At 42.4% G+C, this 14,122-nt stretch overlaps 1 protein-coding gene across 3 annotated transcripts in view; it reads right to left on the minus strand.

The window, feature by feature from the left end:
- Elac1 (elaC ribonuclease Z 1) overlaps positions 1–11,498 on the minus strand; it is a 24,488-nt gene extending 12,990 nt beyond the window's left edge. The window contains exons 1-2 of one of the 3 annotated variants that reach the window (XM_008824250.3): positions 11,427–11,498; positions 5,082–5,246 (exon numbers count right to left, since the gene is read on the minus strand). In XM_008824250.3, coding sequence (XP_008822472.1) covers positions 5,082–5,238 — 157 coding nt within the window. In that variant the 5' untranslated portion in view covers positions 5,239–5,246; positions 11,427–11,498. Of the gene's footprint in view, positions 1–4,900; positions 5,048–5,081; positions 5,247–10,467; positions 10,577–11,426 lie in introns of those variants that run through there. The other 2 variants (XM_029559218.1, XM_008824251.3) reach the window with 2 other exon arrangements.
- Between the last annotated feature and the right edge of the window lie 2,624 nt (positions 11,499–14,122).

Here is a 14,122-nt window from a genome sequence, read left to right on the forward strand (position 1 = left end):
GGGGTTTTTTTTGTTTTGTTTTGTTTTGTTTTTGGTCTTTTTGAGACAGGGTCTCCCTGTAGCCCCAACTGTCCTAGAACTCATTATGTAGACCAGGCTGGCCTTGAACTCACAGAGACCCGCGTGCCTCTCCCTCTAAAGTGCTAGGATTAAAGGCATGCACCACCACGCCCAGGAAAAGAAAGAACCTGAAAGAGAATAACAGTAAGAAACAGGCGTTAATAAGGGAGATATGGATAAAAATTGGGTTAGTTTAAGGGAGGGGGGAGGGAAGGGTATACAAGGAACCTAGGGGATAAGGGGAAAGAAGGGGCTCAAGAGAGGTAGGAGCATAGGATAAGGGTATTAGTAAGGGAGAAAGGGGGGAAATGGGGGCACCTTAAGTGGGAAAACCATGGTGGAGGGGTGAGACAATGTGAGAGATAAATAATGCCCAACTAGCTTTGGAAACCAGAGGGAACCATATTACTCCTACAACCTACTGACAAATTATACATAGCAGATCAAGAAATATATGTCGAGGTAAGGTTTATCTGAGAACAATTGGTCTTTGCCCAAGATTTATCTACATGACACACAGTAATTGAAAGTACCAGACTGCTGGAACTAACCTTCTTAGATGTTTAACAGACATACTTTGAGGCCTATACTAATTTGGTCAGAGAAAAAAAGAATTCCCAGTGTGGTATGATGTTTAAAACTCATTGAATTAAATCACATGGAAAGGCCAATATTAGCATCTGTCTATTTATTACATACACACATGTGGGGGTGCGGGGAGAGACTCAGTCATGCTATAGCCAAAGGACACCAGTCAATAAAGGACAGAAAAGTAAGGAACAGGAGAGGAGAGAAAGTGATAGGAAGGGAGGAAAGAGGAGGGGAGGGAAGGGGAGGGGAGAAGATTCGTGTCCCATGTTAAGACACACTATCATATCCTAATTCCATTTCTTCAAGTCATGTGAAGCCAGGACATCTTCTGGGCCAAAGGGGTGACTTGAAGAAATGGAATTAGGCTATGACAGTGTGTCTCAAAATGGAAAGCAAATCTCCTCCCCTCCCCTCCCTCCCCTCCCTCCCCTTCTCTCCCCTTCTCATTTTCTGTCCTCTCCTGTTCCTTACAATAGTAAGGAACCACCTTACTGTGGCGATGGTGTCAGCACACACAAGTCTAATCAAACTCAGGCAGACAATAACCCAACATAGAACTGGGAAAATGAACAGCAGACCCCAACCTTATCTAAAGGAATATTGACAACTGATTGCTGGTAGATGAGGAACAGCTGATCCTCCTAAAACAAAGACCTCTAGATAGGCTGACTAGATTCACCAGAAGGGCAAGTGGTGGGGAAGGGCTGGTGGTGCCCACAACACAGCAGACAGTAGCAGGGATATCAGAATATAAGGGCTCTCGTTGGTGGAGGGAGGCTATGGGAGGGTGCCATCTGGGAAGTAGGTGTATAGTTGAATAAGATGGTTTGGGATGTTGTGTGTGATACACACACACACACACACACACAAAATGAACAAATTTTAAAAAATGTATTATATTTGAGGAGGAAGCATGGAAGCTTACATCATGCTAATTAGTAGAGGTGATAAACATTACCATTGAAAACCGATGAATTAATAGACATACACAGGTGACAAGGATCCAAGTGCAACCGATTATGACTAGTAATAATCAGATACATACAGATTAGAGATGCATGGGCCAACATCTCAGTGTTAGCAAAACCAATGAGTCTTTCTGCAAGGAAAAATATATTCTAAAATGAAATGGAGATCTTTTTTAAAGGTTAAAAACTCATTCAATTTTATGTCTTACAGGGCTTATACTGTGTTCAATATTGTATAACTATTAATTCAACTGTGAACCTAGAAACTTGCACCCACTTGTGAAAGAGATGTACTCTTGCTCTGGAGTGTGTTACTGAATATGGTAAAGCTGTAGTGAAATGCTTCTTCTAATCATGTAGTTATTAAAATATAAAAAAATAATGATTAAAAAGTAATTCTTCAAAGCATAAAAATTTGCTCCTTAATAATTAGTAGATGTAAAAAACATTACCATTGAAATCTACCTGTAGATTTTATATCCATGTTCAGATGCCAAGGAGCTCAGAAAGTAACCGACTGTGACTAGTAATAATCAGATATACAGATATTAGAAATGCATGTGCAAACATCTTAATATCAGTTGCATTAAAAATGAAGTTTTCTGTATGAAACTCTGTATTTTAATAAATCGAGATCTTTTTTAAAGGTTAAAACCTCATTTAATTTTATTCATTTAATTTTATGTCTTATAGACTTTATAATGAGTAAAAGATTGTATAAGCGTAATAATTCATCTGTAAACCTAAAAATGTATAGCCAATTTTGAAAGAGATGTACCCTAGCTCAGAAAATTGTTATTGAATATGTCCATGCTGTTGCAATGAAATGCTTCTTCTAAGTATGTGGTTATTAAATAAATAATTTTTAAAAAATCCAACAACAGACTTGCTGGGCCTTCTCCCTATCTACAGCAAAACAAAGCCAAAGCTGCATACCAAAACAGCCTGGGAACTAAAGCAAGGGAGGCAAATGAATCCCACAGTTATCATGGCTTCAAAGAGGCCAAAGTTTCATTTGTCAAGAAACTTGATTTAGAGAGACAAGGAATAGCAACCACAGTTATCAAAGATATGTGGAAGAGATCAGATGAAGAAGAGTGAAAAATCACACTGGTTTCTTTTCCCTTGAAAAGAAGGAAGTGATGGAGAAATACTGCCCACAGAGGAGCAGAATACTAAGCATCCTGTGAACATGATGATCCAGTTAAACCTACTGCCATGGGGAAGGGCATGATATGTATACACTGTTCATTGAAAACATAGCAACTAATGTCCAGTACAGTATGATTCCATTTATACAAAATTACACACAGGTATCTACAAATACTTCTGTATAACTACCATCTCTATATGTATAGAAAATGTACCTTATGTGGCTTGGGGAGGTAGCTCATTTAAAGTGTTTGCCTAGGATGCACGAATCCCTGCATTCAATCCCCAGCACCACAGAACTAGAGGTGGTGGTACATGCCTGTAATCCCAGAACTCGAGAAAAAGAGGCAAGAGGATCAGATATTCAAGGTAACTGGCAGTATAACAAGTTCAAGGCCAGCCTGGACTACATGGGTCCCTGCCTCCAAAATAAAACAAAGAGAAAGAAATAAAAGAACATGTACCTAGTTGAGGAGACTTGGGCTTTTCTTATTTATACTTTCTAGTTTTGCTTATTTGAACTTCCTCAATAAGCATATATAATTTTACATTGTTTGTTTGAGACAGGTCTCCTATAGCCCAAGCTTGCTTCAAACCTGGAGGATAACTTTGCTCTTTTAACCCTCTTTCTACCCCAAGTGCTAGGATAACTGGCATGCTGCCACTAGCCTAAACAGCAACCTGTTTTCCTTCCTCTCTTCTTTCTCTCCTCCCTCCCGCCCTCCCTCCCTCCGTCCCTGACATCAAGTGCAACACTTTGTGATGAGCTATGAGACTTCTATTTATCAAGACCTAAAAAGTAGGAGGCTCTAAATGTCTTATCGATTCATGATGAGCAGATACTAGGTGTCTACCAGGTACATAAGTGATCACTGAACATCTTACAATACAGTGATATAGAGTACAGAAATAAACTACTTAAACAGCATAATTCCAGATACTGAAGACAAAAAGAAGTCAATAGAAACAGGATAAAACAATAATAAAATGACTGGGGTGAGGGAGGGGATACTTAACCCAGAAGGCTTAGAAAACCCTCTGAGGAAATAGCCTTAAAAAAGGATTTAAGCCGGGGGTGGTGGTGCACGCCTTTAATCCCAGCACTCGGGAGGCAGAGGCAGGCGGATCTCTGTGAGTTTGAGGCCAGCCTGGTCTACATAGCGAGTTCCAGGTCAGCTGGGGCTACAGGGAGATCCTGTCTCAAAAAGGCCAAAAAAAAAAAAAAAAAGATTTAAATAATGAAAACCTGATAAAGACTTAAATGACGAGGAGGCAGCCACACAGAGAAGGAATTATCATATATAATTCTCCAACAATTCTTTTTTTATGTGTAGCCCAGGCTGGCTTCCAACTCACAATCCTGCCTCTGTGTCCAGTGCTCTGGTATTACAGGCAAGTGCCGCCACCACCACCACATCTGGCTTATAACATCTCTCCTAGGCAGAGTTTGTATCCGTCTTTTTTTTTTTTTTTTTAAATGTGTATGAGTGTATTGCCTACATGTAGGTGCACCCACGTTGTGCAATGCCCCCAGAGGTCAGAAGAGGGCAGAGGGTATCAGATTCTCCTGGAACTGGAATTATGGACAGTTGTTAGCTGCAATGTGGGTGCTGGGAATCAAACCCAGGTCCTCTGTAGGTCGAGTGCTCTTAACCACTGAGCCGTCTCTCCAGCCCCTGTATGCCTGGTTTTGAGATGAGGAAAGCAAAGTTTGTCTGCTGATCTATCAAGGTCACAAGCCTGAGACACAGCTGGGCCTGAAACCCAGATCTGCCTGAGTCTAGACAGACACTTTTCACCACTGGACTCTTCCATCTCCAGGTGCTGACCTTAGCTACTCTATTCCTTCTGGCTGGAATTCCAATTTCTTCAGGGAATTCTTTTTCCTCCCTCAACAACTCCCAGGTCAACTTGTTTGAGATGGCTATGGTGATAATCCCCAGGGGAAACAGTGCATCTTCCCCCCCTGAACATCTACTTCCCCTTGCATTCTCTCATTACAGCTATCTCCTGGTGGAGAGAAGTATGGCCACCACTCCCATGTTAGGGCAGGTCTATCCACTACTCTGTTGTATCTCTCCCTATCCTGCATGCCCAAACTTTCATAAATCCTTGCTCTCAACACTTACAGGATGAATGAAAAGCAATAAAGATGTACAAGGAGTTCATCAGGCATGGCTGGATGCTGATGGTCTTCCAAGTCTTGTCAGAGCTCTAGCTCTGAAGTGAGATGCAACTGCCAGGACTATTTCTGAACAACACGTTCCAGGAGAGCCAAGAAGATGAAGCAGACAGAAGATGCACACTAACCTGCTTTAAGTTGGCTTTTCATAAGCTGTGTCTGAGTTCCCTCCCCACAGTCAAAGAGCCAGCATTCACCCTCACACCGAAGAACCACAGCAGAGGCACCCCGGGTCGGGGATGGATATGCTGCACCTGTCCCAAGAAATGTCACATCCATAGACATCTTCCACCCTGCAACAGAAAGACCACCTGGAGATTATTTTACATGACTGCACGAAAACATGTTCCTTTGAGATTTACTATATTTGACTGGCTGATTTTTGGTGCTAGGGATTGAACTCAAGTCCTCTTATTTGCTGAACATGTGCTCTACCATGAAGCTATACCATCAATTCCTATTTATTCTCTGGTTATAATGCTTTATTTATTTAAAATAGTGCTGGGAATGAAACCCAAGGTCTCGCATATGCCAGGCAAGTACTTACCACTGAGCCATATCCCCAGTCCTGGTTATAAAATTTAACTGGCTAAAATGACAAGTTGCCAAACTTCATGTAACTGCTCACATAGCCACACAGACACACACACACACAGATGCACATAAACACATAGACATGACATGTACATAGACACACACACAGACACACAAAATCCAATAACAAAAAAACGTGTTTTTTTTGACTTAGGTGATAAAGGCACTTGCTGCTAAGCCTGACAACCCAAGTTTGATCCTCAGGACCCACATGGTGGAGAGACAACTCCCGAAAGTTGTCTTCTGACCTCTATGACCTACCATAAACAAATAAATATAATAACCTTATTTTATTTATTATTTTTATTTTATGTGTACGAGTGTATTGTCTGCCTGCATGTATGTGAATGCACTCATGCCATGCAATGCTGCGGAGGTCAGGAAAGGGCTTTGGATTCCCCTGGAACTGGAGTTAAGGACAGTTCGTAGCTGCCATGTGGATGCTGGGAATTGAATCCAGGTCCTCTGCAAGAGCAGTCAGTGCTCTTAACTGCTGAGCCATGTCTCCAGCCCCATATATATAATAATAATTTTATAAACTATAGTTGAGGGGTTAAAGAACTAGCTCCATGCTGCAGCTCTTGCCCAGCATGCATAAGGCCCTGGATTTGATCCTTAGTACTACAAATAAAATACTGCAGTTGAACTCCAACTATATCACATTCTCAAAAAGGCAAACTATATAGATGGTAAAAAGATTATGAGTGCTTGCCAGTGACATAGGGGAAACGAGAGAAGTATAACAGGTGGAGCACCTTTTAAAGGAAGTGAAACCATTCTGTATGATTCAATAAAGACAAAAATGTCATTTACATGGAGTTGGGAACATGACTTGTGGGTAGAGTACTTGCCTGGCATGTACATGGCCCTTGATTTGATCCCCAGTACCACAGTCACAGAGAGAAATGTCATTATACAGGAGTCAGTTGCACACATAATGTACAGCACACAAAATAAGAAATGTCATTAATAGTATGTCAGTAGTCTTTCCAGATGGCTCAGCAGTTAAGAGCACTGGGTGCTCTTGCAGGGGACCCAGGTTGTTTTTAAGGGATTAAAGGCCCTTAGAAAGTTTATGCAGAGCTGGAGAAATGTCTCAGCTTATCCGGGAGCTTGGTGCCAAACTTAAGGACCTGAGTTTGATCCCTGGAACCTACATGGTGGAAGGAGAAAATCAACTACCATGAGTTGTCCTCTGACTTCCACATATGCCCCTGCCTGTGCACATGCACACACACACACAATAATAAACAAAAATAAACCTTTTTTTAACTTAGAGTTTACATTTAAATAAAATATACTGATGCAAAAGTAAAATAAGCAGAGGATATATACAAAATCATAGCATAAATTCAAACGACTGGTAAGTGTACAAAGTGCTGAAATTCCTAGTGGAATTAAAGAACAAAGAGACCCGATTTCCCATATCAGCTGGCAAATACTAATCAAGCAGAGTTAGCCAGACCTACTCAGGATGATGAGGAATGGGGAATCGGGTATGCTCATAAGTTACTGATGGTGGAGGATCACCTGCTCTTATGTCTTAGGAGAATAATTTGGCAATAAATGTTACCAATAATGATACTACCAATAACAAACCCAAGCAATCCCATTTTCTGGAACCTATCCTACAGAAATGAAAAATGATGCACAATAATGCTTACCATGGTGCTTTTAGGTGTGTTAAAATATAGAAGCAATTTACATTAACAGGGAAATGACTAAGTAGTTTTGTACATTCTTCTTATTATTTATTCTATTAATTTTATTTGTAGCTAATAACAACACGGTCTGGAACTTCTACTATCCTAGAAGGATGACAATGGGAAAAGTTACAGGTGGCTACAGTATAAATATCATTTTTTTCTAATTGTCCCAAACCCTTATACAAGCAAAATATGGTGTAGAAGGGTACACAACACATTGTTAATCCTGGTGATGTGGATGACAGGAATGACTGGGAGATAGGAGAATGTCTGCTAACTTAAATTTTTGGATAGTTTTCAGTTGCAACAAACAATGGCTTATTTTTGTTTTATATTTAATAGTAATGATTTTAAAAAATGTATCAAAAGGCCAAACATGCTTTTTTTTAAACTACACATCATTTAATTTTCCTTTCCATTTTACATATCCCTCACATACAGAGCAACAAGCCTTAAGGTTTCTGCCAGCACCCCTTCCATGTTACTCCACATTTGGCCTCCAAACTTTCTTTTGACAATTAAGCAACTGAACTTGCAAAGCCTTCCTTATTGCACTGCAGTTTTCAGGAGGTGAGAGTAAACAGGCGGTAGAAAGCCAACTCAGAAGCTGGTAAAATGCAGAGGGAATAACAGAACATAATTGGTACTGGAATCTGGGGCTCACGTTGCTCACCACTCCACTGAAAAACTGGGAGCCAGAAACTGATGGAAGGGAATGATTTCTTTAAAGTTCTGGCCAGAACTGAGGAAAGAAAAATTCTTAATCTGTCTCTGCCTTGCCCACAGCCGTGCCACAATTTATAGAAAAAGATGAAATAAAAGCCTAAAAATATGCATATCTAAATTTAGCTGGGAGTCCAAGTCATCAGATCTCAGATATGTATGTCTCCTCCAGAGCAGGCCAGGGCTTGGGGGCTGGCCATTTTCTCTCTCAGATAGTATTTCCTAATTCCACTTTAGCATTTCCACCCTACTTCACATAATCACTTTGCAATCCCTAACAAATGATGGATCTAGACCAGTGGCAGGGAACAATGGGAACATATCAGAATCACGTGGAGAGCTTTAAGACATCAATGATTAGGTCCTATCCCAGAGCAATTAAATATGAAATTCTGTGAGGCACATGTTTAGCATTTTTTAAAGGGGGAAGGATTCTTCCCTTGTAATTCTAACGCTGAGTCAGATTTAAGAACAATTTGGTGGGATTAGAAAGATGACTCAATGGTTAACAGAGTGTAGTAGTTTTCTAGAGAACCTGAGTTTGTTTCCCAGGATCCCATGACAGGTGGCTCACAACTGCCTGTATGTAACTCCAGCTTCTGGCCTCTGTGGGTGCATGTACAGACATACACATTTTTAAAAAAATTTTTAAAAATAAACTATTTACTGAAGGGAGTGGAATGTCCTAATTATGTGTGTGTGTCTATATATATAATGAGCCATTTAGTGAAGCCTGCTTGGTGGCCCACACCTGTAATACCAGCACTTGGGAAGGAGATAAGAAGATCTAGGAATTCAAGAACATCCAGTTTCAGCTATATACCAAATTTAAGGCCAGACTGGACTACATAAAATACTCTCAAACCAGCCCAACAAACAAACAAAAGAACTACTTAGTGAAAGATGAATGGAAAACTGTAACCCAAGGCTCATAACCTGAACTCATTAGTCAACATTAAAAAAATGTTTCATGCCAGGTGTGGTGGTGCATGCCTTTAATCCCAGCACTTGGGAGGCAGAGGCAGGTGAATCTCTGTGAGTTCAAGGCCAGCCTGGTCTACAATATAGTGAGTTCCAGGACAGCTGGAGCTACAGGGAGACCCTGTCTCAAAAAGACCAAATAAAAAAAAAAAAAGTTTCATTAAGAAAAATTTCATCCCAGCACTCGGGAGGCAGAAGGAGGTGGATCTATATGAGTTCAAAGCCAGCCTGGTCTACACAGTAAGTTCCAGGCCAGCTAGGGCTACAAGAAGACCGTGTCTGAAAAAGACCAAAAAAAAAAAAAAAAAAAAAAAGAAGAAAAAAAAAAATCAGACACTGGAGAAATGTCTCAGCCAGAAAAGGACCTTCATAAAAAGCTGGGAGGGGCAGGGTATGTTTGTAACCCTACTGCTGGGAAGGCAGAGATAGGCAGATCCCTGGAGCTCCCTGGCCAGCCAGCCTGAGGATGAAATCTTGCTCCAAAAAATAAGATGAAAAGTAATCTTGGAAGACATACAACATTGACCTCTGGTGTCCACACACAAGTATGCACATGCACACACACTACACATAAAAGAAAACTTTCCAGCTGGGCATGGTGGTGCACACCTTTAATCCCAGCACTCGGGAGGCAGAGGCAGGCAGACTTCTGGGAGTTCGAGGCCAGTCTGGTCTCCATAGCAAATCCAGGCCAGCTGGGGCTACAGGGGCTACCCTGTCTCAAAAAGACAAAAAAAAAAAAAAAAGAAAGAAAACTTTCCAAATGAGTTTGATTGTGAACACCTAAAATCCTAGTTCCAGGGAAGGCTAAGGCAGGAGGATTGAGTTTGAGGCCAGCCTGAGCCACAGAGACCTTGTCTTGAAACAAAAACAAAGAAAAAGAGAAAGTTCAAACACATACAGAACTAGAAATGTCAGTACAATACACTGCCACATAGTATTTCCAAAAAACTTCAAGTTACCAACTCATGGGCAACCTTGACTCATCTATATCCTAACTCCATCCCCACTGTCCCAAAACTACTTGGTAAGCAGTATGAGGTGCTTCCATCAGGACCGAGACATTGTCTGGTGCTCTCTTTCTCTGAGGCTAACACCTATTCAAGATGACTGTCGAGATTCATTATTTAATTAGGGGCTGCCACAATGTGAGGCATCTATCCTTCTGCAGTTATTAGCTGACATTCTTCTATAATTCCTTAGTCAATTATTTGGTTACATTGAGGAGCAAATCTGTACATAAAAGGTCCATGGAGACAAGATCTTATCTAACTCCTGAGAACTCATATGAAATACAAAGTAAGCCTCCATGAGGTTTCTGTGTCAAAAAGTAGAACTGAAAAAGCCAATAGAACTAAAATGCCAGTTTATTAAAGAATTCCCCAGAGACAGAAAAAGCAATGCGCAGGCTATAGGAAAAGACATGTAGGGTATATGGTTTTCCAACACGTAAATTATAAGGAAAAAAAAGGGGTGGGGGATTAAGAGACAAAGAGACAAGATATATTACCTATCTGTAATGTGTGTAGCTTGTCTGGATCCTGATTTGGATAAACTGGTAAGGGAAGGGACAACTGGGGAAAGGTAAACACTGACTGAATAACAGATGGTAAAAATGAAATGTTAACTAGACTGACGATGACTTTATGTTCAAAAAGTTACCATGCTTTATAAACATACAAGTATTTAGCAGATGGAATGGTACATTTCAGGTATGTTTTAAAATAACACCGTGTGAAAGAGGGTTAATAGATGAAACAAGGTTCTCCCTGAGTTGGGGGTTCAATATATTCATATTTCATATGTTTGAAAATTTCCATAATAAAAAGTTTTCAAACAAAATAAACCCTCCCACTAGGTCCGGAAGTAATCAGAAATAATTTAAGCAAAGGTGCTCGGTTTCTGCTACGCACCGCTCTACGTATAGGAATCAAAAGTGAGCAAACCAGATTAGGTCCCTGTCTTCTTGACAAAAAACAGCTGTGATCCACGTTGGAGGAAGTGTACATTTCAGTCCTGATGGCAGTGCTGTCACTAGTCACTTCGGGCCTGCCCGCAGATCACAATCTCTGGTGGCCACGGGGCCGCCCTCACATCTGGGCGGCTTCCCTAGAGACTAAGGGCTGCCTAGTCGGGACCTGGCACTTTCAGGCAGGCAGTGTCAGGCCTGAGGTGTAGACAAGTGACATCGCCGTCCTAAACTTTTGAAATTAAAAAAACGTGTGGGTCTGAGAGTGGACCGGGGCGTTCACCCAGGCCCCCAGCCACCAGCGAGCCCAGGGTACCGAGACCGCCAGGGAAAGGCGGGGTGGGCGGCCGCGGCCGCGTGGGGAGGCCGGCTCGCGACACCCTGCGGAGACCGGGCGCGTTCTCGCGGACGGGCGCTCCCGGGACCTCCGCGTCTGGCCCGGCGGCCCGGTGAGTCCCGAGGAAGCGCGCCGCCCCCCTCGGGCGCCCAGCCCCACTCACCCTCTCCCCGAGGCCCGCGGAGCCGAGGGAGGCGCAGGCCCGCTCCGAGCCCAGCAGCGCGAGCACAGTGACGCCAGGCCGGAAGTGCGCCACCGCTCCTCCCGCTCCGCCGCTCTAGGCTACCGGGAGGTCTGCGCTCGATGGCGTCGGCCCAGTCTCCTGGATCAGGCGGTGGGTGCCCATCTCCTTCCAGGTCACCATAAGGTGGTGGCCGGGGCGCGTGCCGACTGGAGCTCCTGTCCCCAAAGTGAAAACGTTTTTTGGTTTGATTTTCGTGCATGTTTTTCAGCCAATAACGTTTTTCCTGCTGCCTTTGTTCATGATTGTGTTTGTGTCGGCTTTTTTAAGTCTTTGTTTGGAATGAATCTTTCTTTCAACCGCTAAACCTGAAAGTTTAAGGCTGTGGTGCTTTGAGAGGAAAACACTGGGGACTCAGAATCGGAGTTCATTATCAGCGTGACCATGGGCCCTGGTTGGCCTGGCACTCGCCATGTAGACCAGGCTAGCCTCCCAGAGTGCTGGGATTCATTCGCCACCACGCCCAGCTCCTATTTTGATTTTCTATTCAGGGGTACCCTGGAGCACTTGCCTAAAATCTGAAGTTGATTTTGGTGCAGTCACCCCAAGATTTGCAGATCTGTTCTCTTAGGTAATACACAGAGGAGTGTAGACAGCTATATACATGTATTTACAAACCATAAGGGGAAAAAAAGGAATGCGATGGAATTTTAAACTTTAACTTAAGCTTATTTATTTTTTCATTTGAGACAGGGTCTCAGTATCCCAGACCAGTCATTCTTGCTAAATAGCCAAAAATGTCCATGAACTTCTGATCCGCCTGCTTCCACCTCCCCAGTGCTGAAATTAGAAACATGTGCCACCACAGTTCATGCAGTATTAGTGACCAAACTCGGGGCTTCAAGCATGCTAGCCAAGCATTCCACCAACCAAACTATATCCCTAACCCAGATTTTTGTTTTTAAAATATCTGTAGGGTATTTTGAAACTATCAGAAGAGAGATATAGAGAACCTCATTCCATTACCCCTACCTCATTCGAAAACCTTTAATTAGTCTATGTGTTGGGCTCCTCGATGCCTTATTATTTAAGTATTGAGTTCCAACTTTGAATAGTGAGATGGAGGAAAATGGGGTCCTTGAGACCACCATCTTAGGTGGCCTTAATTTAGGGACTAGGGTGCCAGACTCATGCATTCACCAAAGCCTCTACTGAGTCAGCGGGTCCAAGTCTTTTGTCTTGTGAATTCGAAAAATGAATTTCATAGACAATGAAAAATAAATTTTTAAAAAACTTTTTTTTTTTTTTGGTCTTTATGACACAGGGTCTCCCTGTAGCCCCAGCTGTCTTGGAACTCACTATGTAGACCAGGCTGGCCTTGAACTCACAGAGATCTGCCTGCCTCTGCCTCCTGAGTGCTGGGATTAAAGGCGTGTGCCACCATGCCCAGCCTTAAAAAAAAACATTTTTTAAATTTTAGTTTGTATGTATGAATGTTTTGCCTCTATGAAAGTGTACCATGTGCATGGAATACTCGTGGACGCCAGAAGAGGGCATCAGATCACCTAGAATCAGAGTTACAGAAGTTGTAAGCCACTATGTGGGTGCTGGGAACCAAATCAAATCCTCTGCAAAAGCAGCAAGTGCTCTTAACCACTTAGTCATCTCTCCAGCCCCCAGAAACATATTCTTAGTTGTGGGTAAAAATGGCTTCTAAAAAGCCTCCCCCTATCCTAGGAAGGAGACCACTCCAGACCACCTAACAGAACAGGAAATAAATATTAGGTAACCAAGGAAAACTGCAGCTACCCCTTGGTAGCTGTGACAAGAGGTAGTTCTTCACAGGAAGTAAAGACAAGGATTCATTGTAAACTACAAGCTGGTCACATAACTTGCAAACAAATAGAGCAGTCTGTAGAGCCAGCAAGGCCAGAGATCAGAACACCTGCAAGACTGGCACTTGCACACATGGAGGCAATACACTCATACACATAAAGACAATAAATAAAATATTTTAAAAAATATGTTTCTGGAGGCTGGAGAGATGGTTTAGTGGTTAAGTGTGCTAACGGCTCTTAAAGGAAATCAGAATTGGTTCCCAACACCCATATAAGTGAGCTCACAACCCCCTGTAACTCCTGTGCTCCCAGGCCCTCCAGAGACCAGCACAGGTGTGGTCTCAAGCAGACACACACACGCAAACATACAAATAAACAAATCTTTTAGCCAATGAGCCCCTATTCCCAAATTCTTAACCAGTCTTTAATTTTCTCTTTTGTTACTTATGTTATTAGTTGATTGTTCCCCAATACATCTTTTCCCAGCCTGAGTGTACTGGCTATGATACATAAATTACGGCTGAAGTCGGCATGGTAGCACATGCCTTTAACCCCAGCACTTAGGAGGCCAAGGCAGGTGGATCTCTGTGAATTCAATGCCAGCCTGGTCTACATAGTGACTCCTAGGCCAACTGGGGGTACAAGGAGATCCTGTCTCAAAACAGAGGGAGAGAGAGAGAGAGAGAGAGAGAGAGAGAGAGAGAGAGAGAAGAAAGATAGAAAGATTATGGCCGAAAAGCTTCCCAAGTTTACTAAAAAGCAGTAATTTCCAAATCCAAAACCTCAACAAATCCCAAACAAATACAGAGATTCACAAACACAGGACAGCAGACAAGCTAA

The sequence above is a fragment of the Nannospalax galili genome, unplaced genomic scaffold (assembly GCF_000622305.1).
Source record: "Nannospalax galili isolate Female #2095 unplaced genomic scaffold, S.galili_v1.0 scaffold489, whole genome shotgun sequence".
In the NCBI taxonomy this organism is placed as follows: domain Eukaryota; kingdom Metazoa; phylum Chordata; class Mammalia; order Rodentia; family Spalacidae; genus Nannospalax; species Nannospalax galili.